Source organism: Saccopteryx leptura, chromosome 2 (assembly GCF_036850995.1).
Source record: "Saccopteryx leptura isolate mSacLep1 chromosome 2, mSacLep1_pri_phased_curated, whole genome shotgun sequence".
NCBI classification, from domain to species: domain Eukaryota; kingdom Metazoa; phylum Chordata; class Mammalia; order Chiroptera; family Emballonuridae; genus Saccopteryx; species Saccopteryx leptura.
In genome coordinates this window covers 286,658,009-286,685,105 of record NC_089504.1, presented here as the reverse complement: position 1 = coordinate 286,685,105, position 27,097 = coordinate 286,658,009, and the positions used below count along the sequence as shown (strand labels likewise).

The following is a 27,097-nucleotide window of genomic DNA, read 5'->3' as shown; positions in this document are numbered from 1 at the left end:
ACGCGGGAGTCTGTCTGACTGCCTCCCTGTTTCCAACTTAAGAAAAATACAAAAAATATACAAAAAAAAAAAAAAGAGTGAGTCTCAGACAGATGTAACAGAGGGAATCTGGTCATTTTTAAAAAATAAAACACCATTCAGACTTAAATATATATAAAACGGAAATAATGTAAGTTATTTATTCCTTCTCTGTGGATTGGTACCAAATGGCCCACGGACCGATACCGGTCCAATGTTGTGGGCCTCAGGTCAGAATACATAAAAGAATCAACCAACGAATGTAAAAGTGCAACAACAAATTGATGTTTTCCACCCTCTTTCCCTCTCCCTTTTTCTCTCCACTTCATCTGTCTCTAAAATCAATTTTAAAAAATTTTAGGCCCCGCCTGACCAGGCGGTGTGCACTGAATAGAGAGTCAGCCTGAAATGCAGAGAACCCAGGTTCAAAACCCTGAGGTTACCGACTTGAGCACAGGGTTGAAGGCTTGATCGTGGGATCACAGACATGACCCATAGTCGCTGGCTCGAGCCCAACGGTCCCTAGCTTGAAGCCCAAGGTTGCTGGCTCGGCTGTACACTCCCCTCCCCCCATCAAGGCACAGATGAGAAAGCAATCAATGAACTACTAAGATGATGCAACAAAGAACTGATGCTTCTCATCTCTCTCCCTTCCTGTCTGTCCCAATCTGTCCCTCTCTCTGTCTGTCTCTCTCTCTCTGTCGCTTAAAAGAAAAAAAAATTTTAAGCCCTGGCCGGAGGCTCAGCAGTCAGCCCAGACTATGGATGTCCCGGGTTTGATTCTCAGTCAGGACACACAGGAGAAGCTACCATTCGCTTCTCCCGCCATCTCTCACTCATGTCTCTCCCTCTTCCCCTCCTGAAGCCAGTGGCTCAATTGGTTCAAGCATCACTCCGGGTACTGAGGATAGCTCGGCTAGTCCAAGAGTATCAACCTCAGCCACTAAAAACAGCTTGGTTGTTTCCAGCAACCGCCCCAGACAGGGTTAACAAATGGATCCCAGTCGGGGCATATGCGGGGAGTCTGCCTCACTATCTCCCCTCCTCTTACTTAAAAAAAAATTTTACATAAGTAAATAAATAATTTTTAGATGCCATGACAATTTGAAGAACGAAGAGTCTGCATCATTATGGTTTCTGGTAACATGCAGAAAGCATATGAATTTGATGATAAGAAATTAACAGTAAAAACAGTTATTACACACACTCAGGAATTTTCCTAAATTTCAGTGAAAATAATTCAGCCAATTCTTTCTCTGTAAGTCCATTATTTTATATTTGTATACATATAATTTAAATATGCTTATAGGCACATATGGTACCTACAGTCTGAAATTAAGATACTGTAATTGTACCGACTAAAATTTGTGGTCAACACATAATCCCAAACACATTTAATATCTTTACTAGACAGAGTAAAAAGAGTTAAGGAAAATTAGTTGTTATAGTTTAATAGTTGGTAAGAAAGAGGAGACAACTTTTAATATATAACTGCTCACAAAAATTCGGGTATTTTATAACTTCATATACATTTTTGAAATATGAGGAACAGGAATAAATAGTTGTATGGACCAACTGATTTAACAAAACTTCCATCCTTAGACCAATCCTAAAAGGCAGGTGGTATTATAATAATTTAAGATCTTTAAGCCCTGGTTGTATGAATCTACTGGTTAAAGCAGTGGTTCTCAAAGTGTGCGCCAGGGCGCAATGGTGTGCCCATAAGATTTCCAGGTGCGCCCTATGGTATTCCAGAGAAATATGTGCCTGTTGGGAACCAAAAAACCAACAGAGTTTTTAGAGTTTAGATTTTGGGGGGACAGGGTTGTGGGGAATTGGCTGTAAATTGACAGTCTGTCCAACCCCCTACCTCACTTGCCTGATTAGGTTGCAAAAGGCTGTTAAGCTGTGGTGCTGGATTGTTTACACTACCCCCCATGTTCCCCAGGAGGCAAGTTTCTTCTATCCTTTGTTTGGTGTAAAGTTAAGGTAATATGTATGGTGGGGTTTTTTTGCACTCAACACAATTAAGAGTAAAAAGAAAGGAATTCTTTAATGTATGGACGAGGAAATGAGAGTTTGCTTTTCAAATATGTGCCCAAACACTGAAGAAATCACTAGGACACATCAGGCTCATGTTTTTCATAAACACAAGAATGAAAAAGCTTAACACATTTGTGCTGGAACCTGCCGAATTTACTAAATCTTATTAAGAATGTATCTATAGCCTGACCAGGTGGTGGCGCAGTGGATAGTGTTGAACTGGGATGTGGAGGACCCAGGTTCAAGACCCCGAGGTCACCAGCTTGAGTGCAGGCTCATCTGGTTTGAGCAAGGCTCACTAGTTTGAGCCCAAGGTTGCTGGCTCAAGCAAGGGGTCACTCGGTCTGCTGTAGCCCCCTAGTCAAGGCACATGAGAAATCAATCAGTGAACGACTAAAGACCTGCAAAGAAAAATTGATGTTTCTCATCTCCCACCCTTCCTGTCTGTCCCTATCTGTCCCTCTCTCTGACTCTCTCTGTCACCAAAAAAAAAAAAAAAGACTATCTATATATATATAAAAAGATAACTTTTTTGGTCATTTTTTTTTTATTTTTTAACCCCCATTTTTTACAAATTCTAAAAAGCATAACTCAAAAAATGTAACATAAAAATGTTTTTTGCCTGACCAGGCGGTGGCGCAGTGGATCGAGTGTTGGACTGGGATGCAGAGGTCCCAGGTTCGAGACCCCGAGGTCGCCAGCTTGAGCACAGGTTCACCTGGTTTGAGCAAAAGCTCACCAGCTTGGACCCAAGGTCGCTGGTTCGAGCAAGGGGTTACTCAGTCTGCTGAAGGCCCGCAGTCAAGGCACATATGAGAAAGCAATCAATGAACAACTAAGGTCTCGCAACAAAAAAACTGATGATTGATGCTTCTCATCTCTCTCCGTTCCTGTCTGTCTATCCCTCTCTCTCACTCTCTCTCTGTCCCTGTAAAAGAAAAAAAAAGTTTTTTAATGTCAGAATAAATTTAATTTTGTTGTATTTATTTCATTTTATTACCATAAAAGCACGCTTGAACTTTATATTTTTTCTTTAATATTTGACTTAATTATTATAACATATTTCTCAGAAATTTGTATATAATGCACCTACAATTACTTGTAGGATTTTAAATGCACCCTGACTTCAAAAAGTTTGAGAACCACTGGGTTAGAGCATCATCCCAAGGTACAGAGGTTGCCAGTTTGATCCCCGGTTAGGGCATATAGAGTAACATATGAATGTTTGTGTTTCTCTGTCCTTTCCTAACTTGCTAAAATCAATAAATAAAATAAAATTTAGAAAAACTCTGGGCCTCAGTGACTTCTCTGTTGATTTGTCTACGGTCACATTACTGGTAAATAAGAAAGCAAGATTCAGATCCAGGTTTCCTAACTACAAATCCAGTATTCTTTCTGCTATGCTACTAAAAGCAGCAATCTGGGAATACACCATTTAAAATATCTGCCATAATTTTACAAACACAAATACATACATGGTAATACTATCACTCACCATTATGACAAGCCTCAAAGCTATTTCATGCTTACAAAAGACTATTGTGAAATTATGCATAAAGATTAAAAGTCAAACTTCATGGAACATGTATATAGGTTAGATAAAAATTAATTGAGAAATGCAAATATTGTTACCACATATCGTTGGGAATTCTACTCACTCGTTTTGAAGGACAGTGTTCATTCTTTTCATCTGTCATCTTTCCACTTTTAAGTGCTTTCCTTGGGTGCTTGATAGTTGTTTTTATGGCAGGTCGACATACATAGTTCTCCAAGTTCTTTGGAGGTTTTTTGGTTCTCTTCGCCTGAAGGCCAATTTTCAATTTCAAATTTCCCTCTGAAAAGTTTGTTTCTTTAACTGAAAATTGTTGCTGTGCATCAGTCAAACCATCATCTTTCCCTGCTTCAATGTTTCTTTCCCGATTCCACTTGCGAAGGCACTCTTCCTCCTTTGTGTTCTTTTCTAGCTCTACGTCTCTCTTGTTGACCAGTGTGCCAGCATTGACAGCAGAGGGACTCTTTCTTGAAAATCCTTCGGAATCAGAACCCAATCCTAACATAGCAGTATTTCTAGAGTCCATCACAAGTGTATGTTATTGCCAAGGAATTCTATGAATACTTTACAGAACTGTGTTCCATGAAAACCAGGAATCTCCACAACTTGCAACCAGCATCACTTTCTCTGTAGGACAGATCACAACAAAAATTTATCAGAATAGAGGTAACTGTGATTAACATGAGAAATGGGTATAGGGTGAGGAGGGACAAGGAAATCAGGAAGAACCCAAAATCACAGTTAAAACAAGCAAAATGTACTTCAACATGAATTTAAATTCATTCAGTTATGATAAGATTTAAAATTTCAGAGTACGTGTATTATTCTACAGATGGCATAAAGAAGCTGTTGTGGTATGGTACAAATCAATGTTTAAAACCACTGGAACAATAACTCAACCAAAAAGCTTCTATAAACACAGCAAAAGATAAAAATAATTTCATATATTTTAGCAATCCTCACTTTCAAGAAATGTATTTCCTACATTTATTCCTACATTTTAGTTGAATAAAATCAGTTTCACCTAGGGTAAAGAATCATATTTTTGGCTCGTTTCAGTGCCCCAACCATTTTTATAAGAGGTTGTCAGGCTTTTTGAATTAGGACTTTTAGTCTGAAATTCTCTCTGTTGTACAATTCAACTCTGAATTCATTAAAAAATGTTTCTGAGCACTTATAATGTGCCAGGGATAGTACAACACCCTGGAAATACAGTATTCAACAAAAACAGATTCAGTTTCTAAACTTAGAAGCCTTATACTCTAGTGAGAAAGACAAGCATTAAACAACTAATCACAAAAATGATTTATAACAATTGTTATAAAAACTTTTGAGGCCCTGGCCGGTTGGCTCGGCAGTAGAGTGTCAGCCCGGCCTGTGGAAGTTCCAGGCTCAATTCCGGTCAGGGTACATTCGAAGCACCCATCTGCTTCTCCACCCTTCCCCTTCTCCTTCCTCTCTACCTTTCTCTTCTCCTCCCCTGCCAAGGCTCCACTGAAGTAAAGTTGGCCCATGGCCTCCACCTCAGGTGCTATAATGGCTCCTACCACAACAGAACGACAACCCAGATGGGCAGAGCATTGCCCCTTGTGGGCATGACGGATGCATCTTGGTCAGGCACATGTGGGGACTGCCTCCCTGCTAACTTCGGAAAAATACAAAAAAAATACAAAAAAAACCCTTTGAAAACCAGAAATTTATTACAAATTCTCCTAAGAGCAAATAGTAGTCAGTTGGAATGCCTCAGTTCCCAAAATTCATAAACTATTTTTAAAGCAGCATGCAAATTTATTATTTTACAGTAGGTGGCACATACTTATGAATCTGAATAATCAACACAGGGCAAGCCCTTTCTCATAAATAAAGATCCTCAAGAAACCAGATTACCATATTATAATCAGAAGGATGACTAGTAAAAATAAAACCAAAACTATTCTTGAGGATTGGTAGGCTAGTCTTCATTTTAAACATATACCTGAATCAAGATCCAGGACTAGTATCTGAAAAAAGAAGAACATCCTATCCCTTAGCAAGTTCATTTATGAAATACAATATTTCATAGTTAAAACTATGCACCTTAAGACTTTTCTTTCCAATAAGATTATAAGAGTCTCAAGGACAGAGACCAAATGATTTAATTGTTCTATAACTCTTACAAGGAATGTGTGCAAAATGTATAGCCCAAATGACTGGCACATAGCATGGCTCAATAAAAAGTTATCAACAACTTATTGTTATTACTATTAATAGTAGCAGCAGTTCTTTAAGTAATTACTCAACAAATATTGGCCAATTGACTAAAACTATTCATTTGTTCTCACTCTATTCATTCACACAAACAGCTGAAAGAGCAATCTTCCAATTAGTTTAACTGACAATTCTTGCTGTCTACCACTTCATATATTAATACTTCATAATTGCATTCAAAGCTTTTCATAATCTGTCTCTAACTATTCAAACTTGCTTATCCTTACTATCCAACACACAATGCCTATGATTTTTAGTCAATTCAGTTTTCTTTACTGTCCATAACAAATCCCATCTATTTCCGCTTCTGTGCCATGCATTTTTTTTCCCTTTAAATGTACAAAGGGAAAAGATGATGGGTTCACAATCCTGAAATTCAGAAGTCTGAAAAACAAAATTATTTTCATAATTCACTAGTGACAAAGCCTGGTATGACCTGATCTGAATATATTTTTATCTTAATTACAAATTTCTGTGAATAGTCCTACACTTCAATGGTGAAATATTAATGCGTTTGATTAAGGAGTGATACTCTAAACACCACAGTGGAAGTAACCTAACCCACATTATATTATCTTCCTAAAAGCATCAAAAAAACCTTTTGGATAATTGAGGACCTATGTTCTCAGCTTATACTGAAGCCTGTAGTGACCTGATCCTTCCCTGAATAGCTATTATCCATATAGAATCACAATTTGGGTAACTTTTTATTCTTGCTCCACATTTATCAGCTGCATTCCAAAATACACTATCATTAAAATGTAAGCATGATACAGGTAGACACCTCTTTGGGCTTGCTCACTACATCCCCAGTCCCTGGAACATTAAATATCACATATTTTAGCACCCAATAAGTAGTGGGAGGAAGGAAAGAATTTTAAGAGCCCTATAGCTTTTAATATAATTTTTGGCATGTAGAAAATACTTCTTTTTAAAAAAAATAACTTCATTTTGTGTTATAAATGAGAAACCTATATATCTTTAATTCTTATTGTACGCTATTTCATATAAGTGGTTTTCTAAAAACTTACTAAAATATCTTAATTGCACTACTAATAGTTTACAAATCATATCTTCTACCTCTTCTATCTCTATACCATCACAATTTAAGAAAAACAATTATGTTCACTAATGTCATATTATATTCCTGACCAACCTCAAGTGGTAGTTAGCATTGTAACACATTTCTGTAATCTAATCACACCACCACTTTCCTAGACAGCTATTTCATATCATCTCCACTCTTACTGATTTTGCTTCCAATCTGATGATGGCAGTAGAAACAATCAGAAGAAAAATGCCACAAGCACCCATCATATATCTATCTACACACCTGCCTGTGCAGCTTTCTTCCTATCATAATGTATAGTAAATTGTCTCTACTATCAATCCAACCACTTGAGGACTTAATCCTATTCCTGGTACCTTCTAAAAAGCATTATTCAGGTAACTATTCTCAAGTCATCCATTTCTCACCTTTCCTCTGGATAACGCAATCAGCATGAAAACACACTACAATATTTCTCATCTAAGAAAATTTCTCCTGCTCAGCTGGTTAGAACATCATCCGAAGCACAGAGGATACTGGTTCAAGCACTGGTCAGGGCATGTACAGAAACAGACCGATGTTCCTGTCTCTCTTTCTCTTCCTTCTTCTCTCTCTCTAAAATCAATTTAAAAAAAGAAAAAAGAAAATTCCTCTTGATCCCATCTCCTCTGCCAGATTCCCATTACAACAAAACTTTCTAAAAGTATTGTCTATGCTCCCCATCTTCAAATCCTGGTCTTTTCTTTTTCTCTTGAACACAGCAATTCACTTTCACCACCTCCTCTGCACAAAAACTGCTGGTCAAGTTCACCAATGTACTCTACATTACTCACTTCTTGGTCCTCTCATCTTACTTGATCAACAGAATTTAACAAAGCTGAACAGCTCCTTCACTTCTTCACCTGACTTCCAGGATACCTCTCTGGATTCTTCCCCTTCATTCACTAGCCAACCTCAGTCTCCTTGGCTGGTTAGTTGCTTCTTTTCTCCCTAACCTCGAAACATTGGATTACCCCTGAACATGCTCTTCCCTTTTCTATTTACACTCACTTAAAACATGACAAGATCTTTTGACTTTAAATGCCATCTAACATTTTTATCTCCAGATAGAGACTAGCTATGCCCTCTTCCTAGAATTCCAGACTCATATATATAAATGCCTACCTGACACACTGACTGGATGTCTAATTATTAGGAATTTCAAATTTAGTATGTATAAAGTCGATTCATCTTCACCTGTCTGCCTCCCACCACTCCAATGTGTTCCACAGTAATGGTGATTTATAAAGTAGGGAAGTAACTTTAAAAAATTTATAAAGCAGTTACAGCAAGTTTAAGCATATAATAATAATTACTTACCAAGTACTTTTATGTCAGATTTTCACTAAGTTTGGCAGAATAAATCTTTATAAAACAACTTACTATAGTTAAATCTATCTTTTTATTTATACTTTGGTTGCTCCGCTACCGCCCTCCATGAAAGTTGGAAGCCCACTAGTGGGCGGTAGGGACAAGTTGACTACCACTGAGTTAGAGCATAAGACAGAAGCACAGGTTGCAGGTTTGATCCACAGTCAGGGCATACAGAAGAAGAGATCGATGTTCCCCTTTCTCAATCTCTCCCCTCCTCTCTGGTGCAGTGGATAAAATATCGGCATGGGACACTGAGGACCCAGGTTTAAAACCCAAAGGTCACCAGTTTGAGCCCAGGGTTACAGGCTTGAGCATGGGATCAGAGACATGACCTCATGCTCATGGGCTTGAGCTCAAAGGTCGCTGGCCTGAAGCCCAAGGTCACTGGCTTGAGCAAGGGGTCATTGGCTTGGCTGATGCCTCCAGTCAAGGCACACATGAGAAAGCAATCAATGAACAACTATGGTGCCACAACTATGAGTTGATGCTTCTCATCTCTCTCCCTATGTGTCCCTCTCTGTCTCTATAAAAATAAACAAACAAACAAACCCTAAAATTTACTGAGCTCTTAATATTTGCAAAGTTCCATGCTAAATGTTTTATATACACTGCTCACAAAAATTAGGGGATCAGGGACCGTGCAGATACTCTAATACTTTCAGCCTTTTGTACAGTTTATTTTCACCAATAAAATAAAAATTGGTTTTGCATCTCATTAGCATAATCAAACAACCTTTTTGGACTTGTTTGCTTTTCTGATGTTCTTGTTTAATATTAAAAAAAAAAAAAAATCAGGCCCTGGCTGGTTAGCTCAGCGGTAGAGTGTCAGCCTGGTGTGCGGGGGGTCCGGGTTCGATTCCCGGCCAGGGCACATAGGAGAAGCACCCATTTGCTTTTCCACACCCCCCCTTCCTCTCTGTCTCTCTCTTCCCCTCCTGCAGCCAAGGCTCCATTGGAGCAAAGATGGCCCGGGCGCTGGGGATGGCTCCTTGGCCTCTGCCCCAGGCGCTAGAGTGGCTCTGGTCGCGGCAGAGCGACACCCTGGAGGGGCAGAGCATCGCCCCCTGGTGGGCAGAGCGTCGCCCCCTGGTGGGCGTGCCGGGTGGATCCCAGTCGGGCGCATGCGGGAGTCTGTCTGACTGTCTCTCCCGGTTTCTAACTTCAGAAAAATACCAAAAAAAAAAAAATCAAATGCTTTTTTATCATTTCATATTCATTTTGAAATATCCCCAAATTTTTGTAAGCAGTACAGATTATCTTATTTAAGCCTTACAATCACCATGAGGTAGTTACTATTATTCCCTTTCTAAAGATGAAAAACAGGTTAACAGCTAATAAAATGTAAAGCCCAGGTCTGTCTGGTTCCTCTTAAATAATATGCTATACTGACTCCCAAAGATCAATTTTAGTACTGATTTTACTACTGCTCCCTACCACATTTGGCATATTTTCTACTAGAAACTCTCACTTGGCTTCTATGATGATATATTCTACTGGTTCTCCAAATACTGTTTTAACCATTCCATAATTTCCTTTATAAATTCATCATTCTTAATCTATCCCTTTATTCAATAAATATTTAAAGAGCCTGAAAATATGTTTTGAGAATTGTGACATCCACTGTAGTAAAAAATATAGAAATAGCTTGACCTGTGGTGGTGCAGTGGATAAAGTGTCGACCTCGAAATGCTGAGGTCGCCAGTTTGAAACCCTGGGCTTGCCTGGTCAAGGCACATATGGGAGTTGATGCTTTCAGCTCCTCCCCCCGTCTCTCTCTGTGTCTCTCTCTCTCTCTCTCCTCTCTAAAATGAATAAATAAAAAATAAAATAAAAATTAAAAAATTCATTTAAAAAAAATATAGAAATATAGTTCTTGGTCTCATGAACTTTATATTCTAGAGAGGAAGGCAGCCAAATGACGAATCACATAAACTGTTATTATAGCAAAATACGTGAAGGTACTACTACATAAAGTAGTATATCAAGAGAACTTGGAGGGACAAGGAACATATCTTAGAAAAACAGTTAACGTTAAGCAAGGTCCAGTCTGTGTCGGGAATAGCCTGGCAAAAAAAGGAGGTAAATACCCAAAAATTAAGGGCCAGTATGTATAAAAAGCACCTGAGATTATAAAGATTAACAGTAGATAAACCAAAGGCAGAACAACACAAAATGGAAATAACTTTGCAAAGGACTTTGTTAGACTATATTAAGTATGAGAAATCCAAAAAGAAGCTCCGAGTAATGGAGTAACGAGATACACATAAGAATGCTTAGAGGTCCTGGCCAGTTGGCTCAGTGGTAGAGCATCAGCCTGGCATGCAGGAGTCCCGGGTTCAATTCCCAGCCAGGGCACACAGGAGAAGCGCCCATCTGCTTCTCCAACCCTCCCCCTCTCCTTCCTCTCTGTCTCTCTCTTCCCCTCCAGCAGCGCAGGCTCCATTGGAGCAAGGTTGGCCCGGGTGCTGAGGATGGCTCCGTGGCCTCTGCCTCAGGCACTAGAATGGCTCTGGTTGCAACAGAGCGACGCCCCAGATGGGCAGAGCATTGCCCCCTGGTGAGCGATCCCAGTGGATCCCGGTCGGGCGCATACGGGAGTCTGTCTGACTGCCTCCCCATTTCCAACTTCAGAAAAATACAAAAAATAAAAATAAAAAAATAAAAAATAAAGAATGCTTAGACATGCCTGATATATGGTAGCACAGTGGATTAAGTGTTGACCTGGACTGCAGAGGTTACTGGTTTGGAACACTGGGTTTACCTGGTCAAGGCACAGATGAGAAGCAACTAAGTTGATCCTTTGTCTTTCTTCCTTTTTGCCCCCCTTCTAAAATCAATAAATAAAATCTTTAAAAATGTTTCTCAAAAAATGCTTATACAGCTAAAGTTGATTCTGGAATACCAATCACAAGATTGAAAAATTAGGGTGGTAACACTGGAAATAAAGAAAAATGGGTGGCCTGACCAGGCAGTGGCACAGTGAACAGAGCATCGGCCTGGGACACAGAGGACCCTGGTTTGAAACCCCAAGGTCACCAGCTTGAGCACAGGCTCATCCCATTTGAGCATGGGCTCACCAGCTTGAGAACGGGGTTGCCGGCTTGAGCGTTAGGTCACCGGCTTCAGCCCAAGGTCATTGGCTTAAGCAAAGGGTCACTCGCTCTGCTGTAGCCCCCCATTCAAGGCACACATGAGAAAGCAATCAATGAACTAAGGTGTCGCAACAAAGAACTGATGCTTATTATCTCTCTCCCTTCCCGTCTGTCTTGCCCTCTCTCTGACTCCCTCTGTCCAACCGCCCCAAAAAATGGTAGATTGAGAGATACGTTAGAGGTATAACTTGACAAATTATGTCAAGTTATAAAAGAGAAGAAAAAAACATTTAAAGACTTGGGCAACTGATGAATTGTATGGTGGTACCATTAAGATACTACTACAGCCTGACCTGGTGGTGGCACAGTGGATAAAGCGTCAGACTGGGATGCGGTAGACCCAGGTTCGAGACCCCGAGTTGCCAGCTTGAGCCCAAGGTCGCTGGCCCAAGCAAGAGGTTACTCGGTCTGCTGAAGGCCCGCAGTCAAAGCACATGTGAGAAGGCAATCAATGAACAACTAAGGTGTTGCAATGCACAAAAAAACTAATGATTGATGCTTGTCATCTCTCCGTTCCTGTCTGTCCCTGTCTATGCCCCTCTTTCTCTGTCTCTGTAAAAAAAAAAAAAAAAAAAAAAAAAAAAAAGATATTCCTAAAACTAATAAATATTTATTGAGTGTCCACTATGTAACATGAACTGGGGACACAGCAGTGCAAAAAAACACAAAAGAGTCCTGCCTTCTTGGGGCTGACATTTTTGTTTGCCAGGATGAGACAGAAAAGGGAGATCAAGAGTTCAGTAATACATTTACTAAGTTTTAGCCTGACCAGGAGATGGCACAGTAGATAGAGAGTCGGACGAAGATGTGGAAGACCCACGTTTGAAACCCCAAGGTTGTCTCCTGAGCACAGGCTCACCAGCTTGAGCGTGGGGTCATTGGCTTGAATGTGGGTTCATAGACATGACCTCATAGTCGCTGATTTGAGTCCATGGTCACTGGCTTGAAGCCCAAGGTCTCTGGCTTGAGAACAAGGTCACCAGCTTGAGCAAGGGGTCACTCGCTCTGCTGTAGTCCCTGGTCAAGGTACATGTGAGAAAGCAATCAGTGAACAACTAAGGTTCTCAAACTTTTTGAAGTCGGGGTGCATTTAAAATCCTACAAATAATTGTAGGCACATTATATACAAATTTCTGAGAAATGTTATAATAAGTCAAATATTAAAGAAAAAATATATAAAGTCCAAGCATGCTTTTATGGTAAACTAAATAAATACGACAAAATTAAATTTATTTTGACATTAAAAAAACATTTTTGTTACATTTTTTGAGTTATACTTTTTACAATTTGTAAAAAAGAGGGATTAAAAAATAAAACGACAAAAAAGTTATAGATACATTCTTAGCTAACATTTAGTAAATTCGGCAGGTCCCAGCACGAATGTGTTATTTTCATTCTTGTGTTTATGAAAAACATGAGCCTGATGCGTCCTAGCAATTTCTTCAATGTTTAGACATATATTTGAAAGGCAAACTCTCATTTCCTCATCAATACATTGAAGAATTCCTCTTTTTACTCTTGTGTTGAGTGCAGAAACCCCCACCATACATATCAGCTTAACTTTACAGCAAAGGATAAAAGAAACTTGCCTCTAGTCTTTCCCGGGAACATGGGGGGTAGTGTAAACAATCCAGCACCACAACTTAACAGCCTTTTGCAAATTAATCAAGCAAATGAGGTCAGTTAGGCAGACTGTCAGCTTACAGACAATTCCCCACACCTCTGTCCCCCCAAAATCTAAACTCCAAAATCCCTGTTGGTCCCCAACAGGCACATATTTCTCCGGAATACCACAGGGCATACCTGGAAATCTTATGGGCACACCAGTGCGCCCTGGCGCACACTTTGAGAACTACTGAACTAAGGTATTGCAACAAAGAATTGATGCTTCTCCTTTCTCTCCCTTCCTGTCTGTCCCTCTCTCTGTCCCGTTCTATCATAAAAATAAATAATACTAAAATAAAAAATAAAAAAAATTTTAGATACCTGTGAAACATTTAAATAGAAAGGTCAAGCAGATTTGTGAATATATATTCATGATATATACAAAGAAAGGCAGTATGATAATATATAAATTGAATGAATTTTTATAGGTTTTTAAACTTTGTAAAAAAGGTAATTTATCTTAACTGTTTATAATATTTAAGAATAAGTTTTTCTTTTTGAGCAAGTACACCTACCTAAAATTGCCATTGCAGATTGAACAATGTTGGCAGATTTTTAGCTTAAAATAACTAAAATCCAATTTGTCTCACCTGTGATAAATTCTTTTTGTGGTCTTTATTAAACATAAGAGACTGTAATCTCTGTTCTATTTCTCAACATTTAAAGAAAAGGTATAGGCCTCTTTTCATCTCCCGCTGTGGCAGGGAGAGGAGCTGCCGCCATGTCTGCCCACCTGCAATGGTCGGTCCTATGGAACTGCTCCAGCTTCCTGATCAAGAGGAACAAACAGACCTACAGCACCGAACCCAATAACCTGAAGGCTCGCAACTCCTTCCGCTATCCGCTAGAACGGGCTGAACCACCGCAAGACCGCAAGACCGCAAGACCGCGGCCGTGGAGCCGGCGGCCGACGGCAAAGGCGTGGTGATCGTTATGAAGCGGCCAGCAAAAGCTGGCCACCTCCTACGTGTGGACCATCAACAAGAACGCCCGGCCCACCCTGAGCAGCATCCGGCACATGATCCGCAAGAACAGGTACCGCCCAGATCTCCACATGGCCGCCATCCGCAGGACCAGCACCATCCTGTGCAACCAGAAGTTCGTGATGGTCAAGAGGAAGCGCACCGCCCCACGAAGAGCTCCTGAGCACACCCCCACCCCCACTGCCTGAAAAGCAATAAAAGGCATCACTCAGCCCTCCCCCCAAAAAGATATAAAGTAGTCCTGGCCGGTTGGCTCAGCGGTAGAGCGTCGGCCTGGCATGCGGGGGACCCGGGTTCGATTCCCGGCCAGGGCACATAGGAGAAGCGCCCATTTGCTTCTCCACACCTCCCTTTCCTCTCTGTCTCTCTCTTCCCCTCCCGCAGCCAAGGCTCCATTGGAACAAAGATGGCCCTGGCGCTGGGGATGGCTCCTTGGCCTCTGCCCCAGGCGCTAGAGTGGCTCTGGTCTCGGCAGAGCGACGCCCCGGAGGGGCAGAGCATCGCCCCCTGATGGGCAGAGCTTCGTGCTGGGTGGATCCCGGTCGGGCGCATGCGGGAGTCTGTCTGACTGTCTCTACCCGTTTCCAGCTTCAGAAAAATACCAAAAAAAAAAAAAAAAGATATAAAGTATGTAAGACTTTAAAATTTTTATACCACATTATTGCATTCTAATTTCCTAGGTTTCATAGTCTTTAAATTTTTATAGCTCATCATCATATTTCTTAGGATGCATCATATTAGCTAAGAAATCATGGTACTACCAGTTGCTCAAGCCAGAAATCTGGCAGTCTTCTTTGATTCCTCTTACTCCCTTATTTCCAAACTTAAATCTAACACAAACATTTGTGAATACCATATATATAATTTTTTCATTGCAAGCACTTCTCTAATTCCATTGTTACCAACCTGTCCAAGAAAACATTTCTTGCCCACAAAATAGCAGTGGCATTTCCAACATGTTTGTATATTCCCCTTCCTCTCCTGCAGTTCCTTTTCCAAGATGTAGCCAGAAAAGTGATTTAACAACCTGATTATGTCATTTCCCTACTTAAAACCTTTGAATTGTTTTATACTGGTCTTCAGATATAACAATTCCCAATTTTAGTCATAACTTATGTTAGATATGCATTGCACTATGGTGTAGTGCTTAATGATACAAACTCTGGACCCAGAATGTATAGTCTCAGATGCCAGTTCTGCTATATTAATTTTGGTCAAGGCACTGCATGCCTCAGTTCTCACTTGTGAATAAAAACTATTGTTAGGGTTCAATGAACATATGAAAAATACTTAGCCTGACTTGTGGTGGCACAGTGGATAAGGTGTTGATCTGGGACACTGAGGTCACAAGTTCAAAACCCTGGGCATGTTCGCTCAAGGCACATACAAGAATTAATTACTATGAGTTGATGTTTTCAAGCTTCCCCCACCTTTCTCTCTCTCTCCTATCTCTAAAATGAATAAATAAAATCTAAAAGAAAAAAGAAAAGTACTTCACACACATGTCAGTGTTTACTTTTTTTTTTTTTTTTTGTATTTTTCCGAAGCTGGAAACGGGGAGGCAGACAGACCCCCGCATGCGCCCGACCGGGATCCACCCAGCATGCCCACCAGGGGGCGATGCTCTGCCCATCTTGGGGTGTCGTTCTGCCGCAATCAGAGCCATTCTAGTGCCTGAGGCAGAGAGGCCACAGAGCCATCCTCAGCGCCCCGGCAAACTTTGCTCCAGTGGAGCCTTGGCTACGGGAGGGGAAGAGAGAGACAGAGAGGAAGGAGAGGGGGAGGAGGAGAGAAGCAGATGGGCGCTTCTCCTGTGTGCCCTGGCCGGGAATCGAACCTGGGACTCCTGCACACCAGGCTGACGCTCTACCACTGAGCAAACCGGCCAGGGCCCAGTGTTTACTTTTATTGCTGCTGTTGTTATCTGCCCCTACCTTCTTCTAGTCTCACCATTTCCCACTCTGCTATGAGCAAAGCACGGGCAAATGACAACCAGAAAAAGCATGTTATGTGTGACATATGTGTTCTAAGTGCTTTCCAGTTCATCAAACATCTGCGTTCCATTCCCTAGGAGATACATAGTTCTCTATCCTTAAGACTCTCTTCTGCCTGCTTCCCAGATGACTTCTACTCATCCTTTTCATCTCAGATTAAAGGTACTTCGTCAGGGAGATGTTTCTTAACCCCTTCGACCATCGAGGATCTTCCTGTTAAGTGCTCATGCAGCATATTGTAATTCTTTTAACACTTATCATACTAGTAAGTTTAATATCCGTATTTTCCTCTATACCAGGGGTAGGGAACCTATGGCTTGCGAGCCAGATGTGGCTCTTTTGATGGCTGCATCTGGCTCACAGACAAATCTTTAATAAAAAAAATAATAATGTTAAAAATATAAAACATTCTCATGTATTACAATCCATTCATTTCCTTCCGCTCATGTTCATGGTTGTGGGTGGCTGGAGCCAATCACAGCTGTCCTCTGGGACACCACCAAATTTTTATTGGATAATGCATAACGAACACGGGTCGTTGTGTGGCTCTCACGGACTTACATTTTAAAATATGTAGCGTTCATGGCTCTCTCAGCCAAAAAAGTTCCTGACCCCTGCACTAGACCATCTATTCCACAAGAATAAGAATCCTGTCTGCCTTATTCACTGCTGTAGCCTTAAGCAAAAAGTACCTGGAATATAAAAGATATTCAATAAATACCTAGTGACTGAATAAACAATATATTTATTACTATATTTTTGTTTTTGTTTTTTTTTTAAACATTTTTTTTTATTTTATTTTTATTTATTCATTTTTAGAGAAGAGAGAGAGAGACAGAAAGGGAGAGAGAGGAGAGAGAGAAGGGGGGAGGAGCTGGAAGCATCAACTCCCATATGTGCCTTGACCAGGCAAGCCCAGGTTTCAAACCGGCGACCTCAGCATTTCCAGGTCAACGCTTTATCCACTGCGCCACCACAGGTCAGGCCTATTACTATATTTTTAACTATGTATATAAAGACTAAAAAACACTAAACAAAATAAAAATATTAAAGAATATTTTTCTTTAAATATTTTATAAGCTCTTACTGTTTATACAACTTAAAAAATAAATACTATGTATATAACAATGAAATTAGCTCCTCAAAAGTCAAAAGGTAAGCAGTTTTCTGGTTTAAGATGTTTTACATTAAACCACTGAATCACTGACATTACCTAAGTCACTGAAATTATAAAATACTTAAAATATCTTCATGAAGATACCAATAAAATCTGAACTATGGTCTGACCTGTGGTGGCGCAGTGGATAAAGCGTCGACCTGGAAATGCTGAGGTCGCCGGTTCGAAACCCTGGGCTTGCCTGGTCAAGGCACATATGGGAGTTGATGCTTCCAGCTCCTCCCCCTTCTCTCTCTCTGTCTCTCTCCTCTCTAAAAAATGAATAAAATAAAAAAATCTGAACTATGTTCCTAAAAAATTTACTCATCATAATTTATAAAATATAAAGTACACTTACAAAGAGAAACAAACTAAGCTTTTTCACTCAACCACAGGACCCTTCATTTAAAACAGTGGTAGTCAACCAGGTCCCTACCGCCCACTAGTGGGCGTTCCAGCTTTCATGGTGGGCGGTAGCAGAGCAACCACAGTATAAATAAAAAGATAGATTTAACTATAGTAAGTTGTTTTATAAAGATTTATTCTGCCAACTTAGCAAAAATCTGACATAAAGTACTTGGTAAGTAATTATTATTATATGCTTTAACTTGCTGTAACTCTGCTTTATAAATTTTATAAAGTAAAGTTACTTCCTACTTTATAAATCACCATTACTGTGGAATCGGTGGGCGGTTAGAAAATTTTACTACTAACAGAGATACAAAAGTGGGCGGTAGGTATAAAATGCTTGACTACCCCTGGTTTAAAAGATGGTGAGGCCCTGGCCAGTTGGCTCAGTGGTAGAGCATCAGCCCTCGATGTGTGGATGTCCCAAGTTCGATTCCCAGCTGGGGCACAAGGAGAAGCGCCCATCTGTTACTCCATGCTTCCTCCTCTCCTTTTTCTCTCTCTACCCCTCCTACAGCCAAGGCTCCATTGGAGCAAAGTTGGCCCGCGCGCTGAGGATGGCTCTATGGCCTCTGCCTCAGGCGCTAGAATGGCTCTGGTTGCAACAGAGCAATGCCCCAGATGGGCAGAGCACTGCCCCCTGGTGGGCATGCTGGGTGGATCCCGGTCGGGCATATGTGAGAGTCTGTCTCTCTGCCTCCCTGCTTCTCACTGCAGAAAGAAAAAAAAAGATGGTGACAATTGCCAACAACTCCTAATTTTCAAAGGACTCATCATAAATAAACCTAGTTATTTTCGTATTTATATACTGCATATGTTTGTTAAGTTCCAAGATGCCACTAATTTTAAAGGCTTCATGAATTAGTGACCACATTTTCAGGGTAAAAAAAATTTAAAAGCCATTGTCTTATTAAATGTGGTTATCAATTTTGTTATTTTCTAATTTCAGGAACACTAAACTGAAGGAAAGAATGTATCTCATAACCAAAAGAACTATTATACCAACAAACCACTTCTAGAAACTTAGAACAAAAAGAGAAAGAGCAGACATAAATTAAAATTAGTAAGCCGCAAAGGGAAAATATACACAAAAAGCACCCCCAAAGCTAAATCATAAGGAAAAAAATTCTATTCGTTGACTGTCGGATGATAAACTACTCAAATCTTATTTAGCTCTTCCTGAGAAGCAAAATTAACATGGATCATTTATATAACTTCAATTCTATTTTTTAAAAGAGGTGGGATAGGGCTGTGGTTGCAAGGAATATATAGAGACACTGATCTCTATCCCTAGGGATTTCTAAACTGGCAGCAGGAGAGAAGCAGAAGTTACATTAGAAAGATTTTTCCACTAGGGTAAGAGGCAATCAACTCAGAGCCAGTGCATATGGTTGTGCACTAAACAAAAAAGTCACTTGTTATTTTATTAAAATTTTTCTGTGAAGTCTGACCACAGGGAGGTGCAATGGATAGAGCATCATCAGTTTGAAACACTGAGGACCCAGGTTTGAAACCCCAAGGTTGCTGGCTTGAGCATGGGCTCCTCTGGCTAGAGCACGGGCTCACCACTTGAGCACAGGATTGCCAGCTTGAGTGTAGCATCATAAACATTACCCCATGGTTGCTGGCATGAGCCCAAGGTCACTAGCTTAAGAAAGGGTCACTGGCTTGGCTGGAGCCCCCCAGTCAAGGCACATGTGAGATGAAGAACTAAGGTGCCTCAACGAAGAACTGATACTTTTCATCTCTCTCCCGTCCTGTGTGTCTGTCCCTGTCTCTTATGCACATGGTAAAATAAATAAATAAATAAATTTCTGAGGAGAAACTGGAGTAAAAATATAAAACAGTACATCTGCTTTGGAAACGTCTAGCAGTTCTTCTAAAGGTTAAACAGTATTACCATATGACCCAGGAATTTCACCCCTAGGTATAGAAATAAAAAGAAAATTTATGTCCATACAAAAACTTATACACAAGTGTTCAAAGCAACATGATCCCTACAATGAAATATTACTCATAAATAAAAAGGAATGAAATACTGAACATGCTACAGCAAATACAAACACTGAAAACATTATGTTAAATGAAAGAAGGTTCAAAGACATTATATTATGACTCCATTTATGTGAAATGTTCATAAAAGGCAAATCTATAAAGAAAGAGAGTAGATAGTGGTTAGCTAGGGAATAGGGGGAATGCTAGGGATGGAGAGTGACTATTAATGGGTACCAAGATGAAAGGTTCTAAAATTAGGTGTTGGTGATGATTATATAACTATGTGAATATACTAATAATTATTGAATTGTATATTTTAAATTAGAACATGAATTATATCTTAATAAAGCCATTTAAAAATTATCTGGCAGATCAAAATAAAGTACCTTGTGAAAAGTATTCCTTTCCTACTTTGCATAAAAACTTTTCACTGTAGTCCTCTTGAAAACTAAAACTTATTTTAATTGATTTGATTTTAGAGATACAGGCAGAGTAAGGGAGAGAGAGGGAAGCATTCATTTGTTGTTCCACTTAGTTGTACATTCACTGACCACTTCCCATATGTGCCCTGACCAGGGATCAAACCCGCAACCTTGGTGTTTCCATGTGATGCTCTAACCCAGTGGTAGTCAACCTGGTCCCTACTGCCCACTAGTGGGCGTTCCAGCTTTCATGGTGGGCAGTGGTGGAGCAACCAAAGTATAAATAAAAGGATAGATTTAACTATAGTAAGTTGTTTTATAAAGATTTATTCTGCCAAACAGTGAAAATCCGACATAAAGTACTTGATAAGTAATTATTATTTATATGCTTTAACTTGCTGTAACTCTGCTTTATAAATTTTATAAAGTAAAGTTACTTCCCTACTTTATAAATCACCATTACTGTGGAACCGGTGGGCGGTTAGAAAATTTTACTACTAACAGAGATACAAAAGTGGGCGGTAGGTATAAAATGCTTGACTACCCCTGCTCTAACCAACTGAGCTATCCAGCCAAGGCTGAAAACATTTCAATTAATAGATTTCAATATGACAAGAAGCTGACTTAATAATGGTGCTGCATACTGGCCTAATTGGCAATCCATTTGGAGAAAACAAAGTTAGACCCATTCTTCATGTTACATACAAAAATAATTCCCTCATGGGTTTAAGAGCTATATATAAAAATAAAAGAATATGAAGAATATTTGTGAATATCTCTGTAGCCTACGGGGGAGAAACCTTCTTAAACAAATCAGGAAACAAGAAGCCATAAAAGGAAATACAGAATTAATTATATAAAAGCATTATATATATATATGTAAGGTACTATAAACAAAAAAAAATACATTGGAAGAAAATGCAATGAACACAAAAAAGGATTATACATACTTATTCTATGAACTAGCAAATAAGAAAAAAAATTCAGATATATCTACAGGTAATTACAAGAAGAGATAGAAATAATCAACTAGAAAAAAATGTACCACCTCATTAGTGGTTTGGAAGGTATGTATTAAAACTAGGTAATTTTCATTCATCAGTTTGGTTGAAAATTTTTTAAAGTGGTAAGAGTTAGTACTAGCAATGAAAAATAAGCACTAGTGGCCACCATCATTTTGGAATAAAGCTTTCATGGTATCTACTACAATTTAAAATTTTACAGAGTCTAACTTCAATAGCAATTCGAGACTATCATAAAAACACACACAAATAAAAGAATTATAGTGCTCATTCACATGGCCACAAAAATAGGACACACACACATATGCAGACATACACAAATATAAAATGTCTGCTATTTTTAAGTTAAAAAGCAAGCAAAATCTCATATTTGTAAAGAACAAAAGAAAATCATATGTATTTGTATGCATACAGAAATATAAGTACAGATGATTATATAACAATTGATAGCACTGGTTACTTTAGGGAGAAAGGTTTGGAAGTAAAAAAATTATATATATTTTTTCTTAACCTATTAAAAAAACTGTATTACTTTTAAAATAAACAAAAATCCAATGAAAACTTATTTTGAAAAGATCTGAAATACATATAGCTACCATAAGCACACATCTCTCAAAGTTGTTTTGTTCATATCTATGTAAAACTGAAAAAACTAACCCAGTAACTTCTAGACCAGTGGTTTTCAACCTTTTTACTTTTAAACTTGGGAACACTGGTGAAAACAGAGGAGAAATATTTTGGGAACCACAAAGGCAGAGAGAAATCATCCTGATGATAGGCAAACTCAACTAAGGTCACTGGGTTTACACTCTTCATACAACAAAGGATAGTTAACTGGCATCTGAAAAACACTATATCTAGACATCCTTTCTAACTCCATTATTCTATAACTATCTGTTTTCTTAATTCATTCCTGTCTTTTTTTGTTTTCATTCAGTGGACTGTTACCTACAACACAGATAATTGTTATTTTATTTTATTGTGGTGATAACATTTAACATGAGACCTCTCCTCTTAAAATTTTAAGTGTATAATTCGGTGTTGTTGACTATAGGTACAATGCTGTACAACACATCAATAGAGCATGTTCATTTTGTTTCAAACTTTATGCCTATTAAGTAATTCTCCATTTGCCTCCTAGTCCCCCCAAAATACCTTTCAAACTAGATCAAAATCTTTCTTTTTTAAAAACAAACTGAAATTGAGCCTGACCAAGCAGTGGCGCAGTGGATAGAGTGTCGGACTGGGATGCAGAAGATCCAGGTTCGAGACATCAAGGTCGCCAGCTTAAGCGCGGGCTCATCTTGTGTGAGCAAAAAGCTCACCAGCTTGGACGCAAGGTCGCTGACTTGAGCAAGTGGTTACTCAGTCTGCTGAAGGCCCATGGTCAAGACACATGAGAAAGCAATCAATGAACAACTAAGGTGTCACAACGAAAAACTGATGATTGATGCTTCTCATCTCTCTTCGTTCCTGTCTGTCTGTCCCTATCTATCCCTCTCTCTGACTCTATCTCTGTAAAAAATAAAATTTAAAAAAAAATGAAATTGATCAAAAATAAAAAATTCTGTTCATCAAAAGATATCACCAAGAAAGTGAAAAGTCTCACATTGGATAAAATATTTGCAATGCATATATCTAAAAAAAGAAATACAGCCCTGGCCGGTTGGCTCAGCGGTAGAGCATCGGCCTGGCGTGCAGGAGTCCCGGGTTCGATTCCCGGCCAGGGCACACAGGAGAAGCGCCCATCTGCTTCTCCACTCCTCCCCCTCTCCTTCCTCTCTGTCTCTCTCTTCCCCTCCTGCAGCCAAGGCTCCATTGGAGCAAAGATGGCCCGGGCGCTGGGGATGGCTCTGTGGCCTCTGCCCCAGGCACTAGAATGGCTCTAGATGCAACAGAGCGACCCCCCAGAGGGGCAGAACATCGCTCCCTGGTGGGCATGCCGGGTGGATCCCGGTCGGGCGCATGCGGGAGTCTGTCTGACTGCCTCCCCGTTTCCAGCTTCGGAAAAATGAAAAAAAAAAAAAAAAAAAAAAGAAAATACATTTAGAAAATATATTAAAAGCAGGTACATTACAAAAGAGGATGTCCAAATGTACAGCCAGCACATAAAAAGATGCTCAACCTCACCAGTCATTAGGGAAACGTACATCAATACCTCAATGAAATACTATTATCCACCAGAATGGCTGAAATGAAAAGAATGACAACACCAGCTAGATGAGGCAGTAGCATAGTGGAAAGAGTGTTGGCTTGAGAAGCTGAAGACCCAGATTTGGAAGCCTGAGGTTGCTGGCTTGAGTGTGGGTTCACCAGTTTGAGTGCGGGGTTGCCAGCATGAGCATGGGATCATAGACATGACCCCAAGGTCACTGGCTTGAGCTCAAAGGTTCTAGATTGAAGACCAAGGTCATTGGCTTGAGTAAGAGGTATTGGCTCGGCTGTAGTACCCCATTCAAGGCATGAACAAAAAGCAATCAATGAACTCAAGTGCCGCAACTACAAATTGATGTTCTCATCTCTCTACCTCCTGTCTGTCCCTGTCTGCTGCGCCTCTCTCCCTCTCTCTCTCTCTCTCTCTCTCTCTCTCTCTCTCAGAAAATATAAATAAATAAAATAAAAACCAGGTAAAAAAAACAAAAACAACCAGGTGGATATATGGAGCAACTGCAGCACCACATTACTAGTAAAATCACCCAATCATTTGGAAAACTGACAGTATTTGCTAAAGATAAAAAACATGCTTACCCTGTGGCCCAGTAATCCATTTCTAGATATATGCCAAAAAGAAATAGTGCATATTGTTCACTAGAAGAGGGGAGGTGGGAAGATAAGCCTTCACAGTATCAACTTAAACTTATTGTCAGAAGATGGGTAGGTGTTCTCTAAGCAGCCTGGCACTGGGAGGAACACGAAAGCCACAGAGACATAAACAAACCATGCCTGGGAATGATGGCATTTCCAACAGCTGGAACACAAGGTTAAGAAGCCCAATGAGACCCTGGCCCATTTGCTCAGCGGTAGAGCATCGGCCCAGCATGTGGAAGTCCCAGGTTGATTCCTGGTCAGGGCACATAGGAGAAGTGACCATTTGCTTCCCCACTCCTCCATCTCCCCCTTTTCTCTTTCTCTTCTCCTCCTGCAGCCATGGCTCGAATAGGTCGAGCAAGTTTGCCCTGGGCACTAAGGATGGCTCTATGGCCTAGCATCAGGCACTGAAGTAGCTCAGTTGCCAAGCAACATAGCAGTGGCCCCAGATGGGCAGAGCAATGGCTCCAGATGGGGCTTGAAGGATGGATCCTGGTTGGGGTGCATACAGGAGTCTATCTCTCGGCCTCCTCACCTCTCACTTAATACAAAAAAAAAAAAAAAAAATGCCCAGTGAGACAAAAAGCTGAAGAGGTGGGCAGCATCTTGAAGAGAATGGTAAAGAGTCTGTTCTGTCAAGGAATATGGTCAGGTTTGGATTTAGAAATTGCATTCAGAGAGGTAGGTGGAGTGTAGGTAGGGAAGCTATGTAACTATACATAGGAAGCCAATCAGAATGGCACACAGGCCCTGGCCGGTTTGCTAAGTGCTAGAGCGTCAGCCCAGCATGTGGAAATCTCAGGTTCAATTCCTGACCAGGGCACACAGGAGAAACGCCCATCTGCTTCTCCACACTTACCCTCTACTTTCTCTCTGTCTCTCTCTTCCTCTCCTGCAGCCAAGGCTCCATTGGAGCAAAGTTAGCCCAGGTGCTGAGGACAGCTCCACGGCCTCCACCTCAGGCACTAGAATGGCTCCGGTTGCAATGGAGCAATGCCCCAGATGGGCAGAGCATCACCCCCTGGTGGACATGCCAGGTGGATCCCGGACAGGCGCATACAGGAGTCTGTCTGACTGCCTCCCTGCTTCTAACTTCAGAAAAATACAAAAAATAAAAAAAAAATTTTAAAATAAAAAATGAGGCATAGATGTATATCCTTTTGCTCCCATTTTAACCAATTTTGGAAAATGACTTTTCTTTTTTTTTAGAGAGAGACAGACAGGGAGGAGAGAGGCGAGAAGCAACAACTCATAGCTGCTTCACTTTAGTTGTTCACTAATTGCTGCTCATATGTACCTTGACTGGGGGGCCTCAAGCTGAGCTAGTGACTGCTTACTCAAGCCAGTGATCTTGGGCTCATGCCAGCAATGTCGGGCTGCAAGCTAGAGACCCCACATTCAACCCGGCAAGACCACACTCAAGCCAATAAGTCCATGCTCTAGCCCTCAACTTCAGGGTTTCAAACTGGGGACCTCAGCATCCCGAGTCAACACTCTATCCACTGCATCACTATCAGACAGGAAAGAATGACTTTTCTTATATCCAGTCTGACATTCTATCACTGGTATGCTGCTTTAACTAATGATTCTCCAGAAACCACTGCATTACCAAAATGGTAAAAGGGAAAAGAAAGTGAACAGATGACAAACAAGTATTTATTTAAATCACCCTCATTCTTACATAGAATTATTTCCATTTTTCAGAGCATCTGTTGAAGAACAGGTCAAGAATGCAAATGTCGCCCTGGCCAGTTGGCTCAGTGGTAGAGCGTCGGCCTGGCATGCAGAAGTCCCGGGTTCGATTCCCGGACAGGGCACACAGGAGAAGCGCCCATCTGCTTCTCCACCCCTCCCCCTCTCCTTCCTCTCTGTCTCTCTCTTCCCCTCCCGCAGCCGAGGCTTCATTGGAGCAAAGATGGCCCAGGCGCTGGGGATGGCTCCTTGGCCTCTGCCCCAGGCGCTAGAGTGGCTCTGGTCTCGGCAGAGCGACGCCCCGGAGGGGCAGAGCATCGCCCCCTGGTGGGCAGAGCGTCGCCCCCTGGTGGGCGTGCCGGGTGGATCCCGGTCGGGCGCATGCGGGAGTCTGTCTGACTGTCTCTCCCCGTTTCTAGCTTTGGAAAAATACAAAAAAAAAAAAAAAAAAAAAAAAGAATGCAACTGTCAGGATGATGTCAAAGTAATGGCAGCAATGAGAGAAACCCTTGATCTCTCCCCTTGAAATTTCAACAATTTTGAAAACTGAACAGCTATAACTCACCCAAAGAACCCCATCTGGGCTCACAGAATTGCCTAAAAGATCCTCACACTAAATCGACTAAAGAGGGAAGAAGGGTTGAGAAAGGGGTTGAAAGATAAAGATGCAATTGTGGTCGGGATTCCCGACAGCGAGAAACCTGAAATGACTAGGTCTCCTTCTGCATGCAGGAGCAGAGAGACTGGGCAGAATTTGGGGAGATACTGAACCAAAGCAGCAGAGCATGGGGTCATCACCAGTTTTCCCACAGAATGCCACCAACCTATATTCAGACAGAGACACAAAATCACAAAGTGAGGTCCCCCTAGCCTCCCAGATCCGGCCTCACTCCCTTCATGGGTACAGAGTGGCAGAGACATACCCCACAGCTAGTACTACAGTCACTCTTTCCCCTGTTTTGTTGAGACACAGAGAGGAGCACTCTGAGTCCTAAGATTGCCACTACTAAAATTGTAAACCTCATAGCAAGCCCCAGCCATCATCGTGACTACAGCCCCACCTCCCTCGTAGTGACATCAGCCTCTCCAGGGAGGCCACCCTAAAAATTTCACAGAGCTAAAATGAATAATCCAGCGCCATCTGCTGGGGAAAAAAAAAATCTTGGAAGTGTGTTTGCTTGGGTGTTTGGGGAAGATATTTCTTCTAATATTTTTTCCTTAATTATTTTATTTTGTTTTTGATTATTGTTTTATGGATTTTGTTCTTTGTATTTGTTTTTCTCTTTTATTATTTTTATTTTTTAATTTATCATTTAGTTGTTTTTAGCCTGATTTCTTAGTAATACAACTCTCAAATGCCTTCAAGGGAAACACCATGGCTACACAAGGAAGAGTTGCAGTTAAGAAAGAAAAATAAACAATCATGAGAAAAAAAAACCTGATTTCATATCATACTACGGAGCCACAATAATCAAAACA

At 40.6% G+C, this 27,097-nt stretch overlaps 2 protein-coding genes across 4 annotated transcripts in view; one reads left to right on the top strand and one right to left on the bottom strand.

The window, feature by feature from the left end:
- Positions 1-14,336, top strand: part of LOC136391000 (large ribosomal subunit protein eL28-like) — a 64,507-nt gene extending 50,171 nt beyond the window's left edge. Inside the window, exons 3-4 of the mRNA XM_066362260.1 lie at positions 13,810-13,980; positions 14,016-14,336. Of these exons, the coding sequence (XP_066218357.1) occupies positions 13,860-13,980; positions 14,016-14,284 (390 nt within the window). The 5' untranslated portion in view covers positions 13,810-13,859 and the 3' untranslated portion in view covers positions 14,285-14,336. The remainder of the gene's footprint in view (positions 1-13,809; positions 13,981-14,015) is intronic.
- Positions 1-27,097, bottom strand: part of ASH1L (ASH1 like histone lysine methyltransferase) — a 324,062-nt gene that overhangs the window by 267,925 nt on the left and 29,040 nt on the right. For all 3 annotated transcript variants that reach the window (XM_066362231.1, XM_066362230.1, XM_066362232.1), the window contains exon 2: positions 3,720-4,240. In XM_066362231.1, coding sequence (XP_066218328.1) covers positions 3,720-4,139 — 420 coding nt within the window. In that variant the 5' untranslated portion in view covers positions 4,140-4,240. The remainder of the gene's footprint in view (positions 1-3,719; positions 4,241-27,097) is intronic.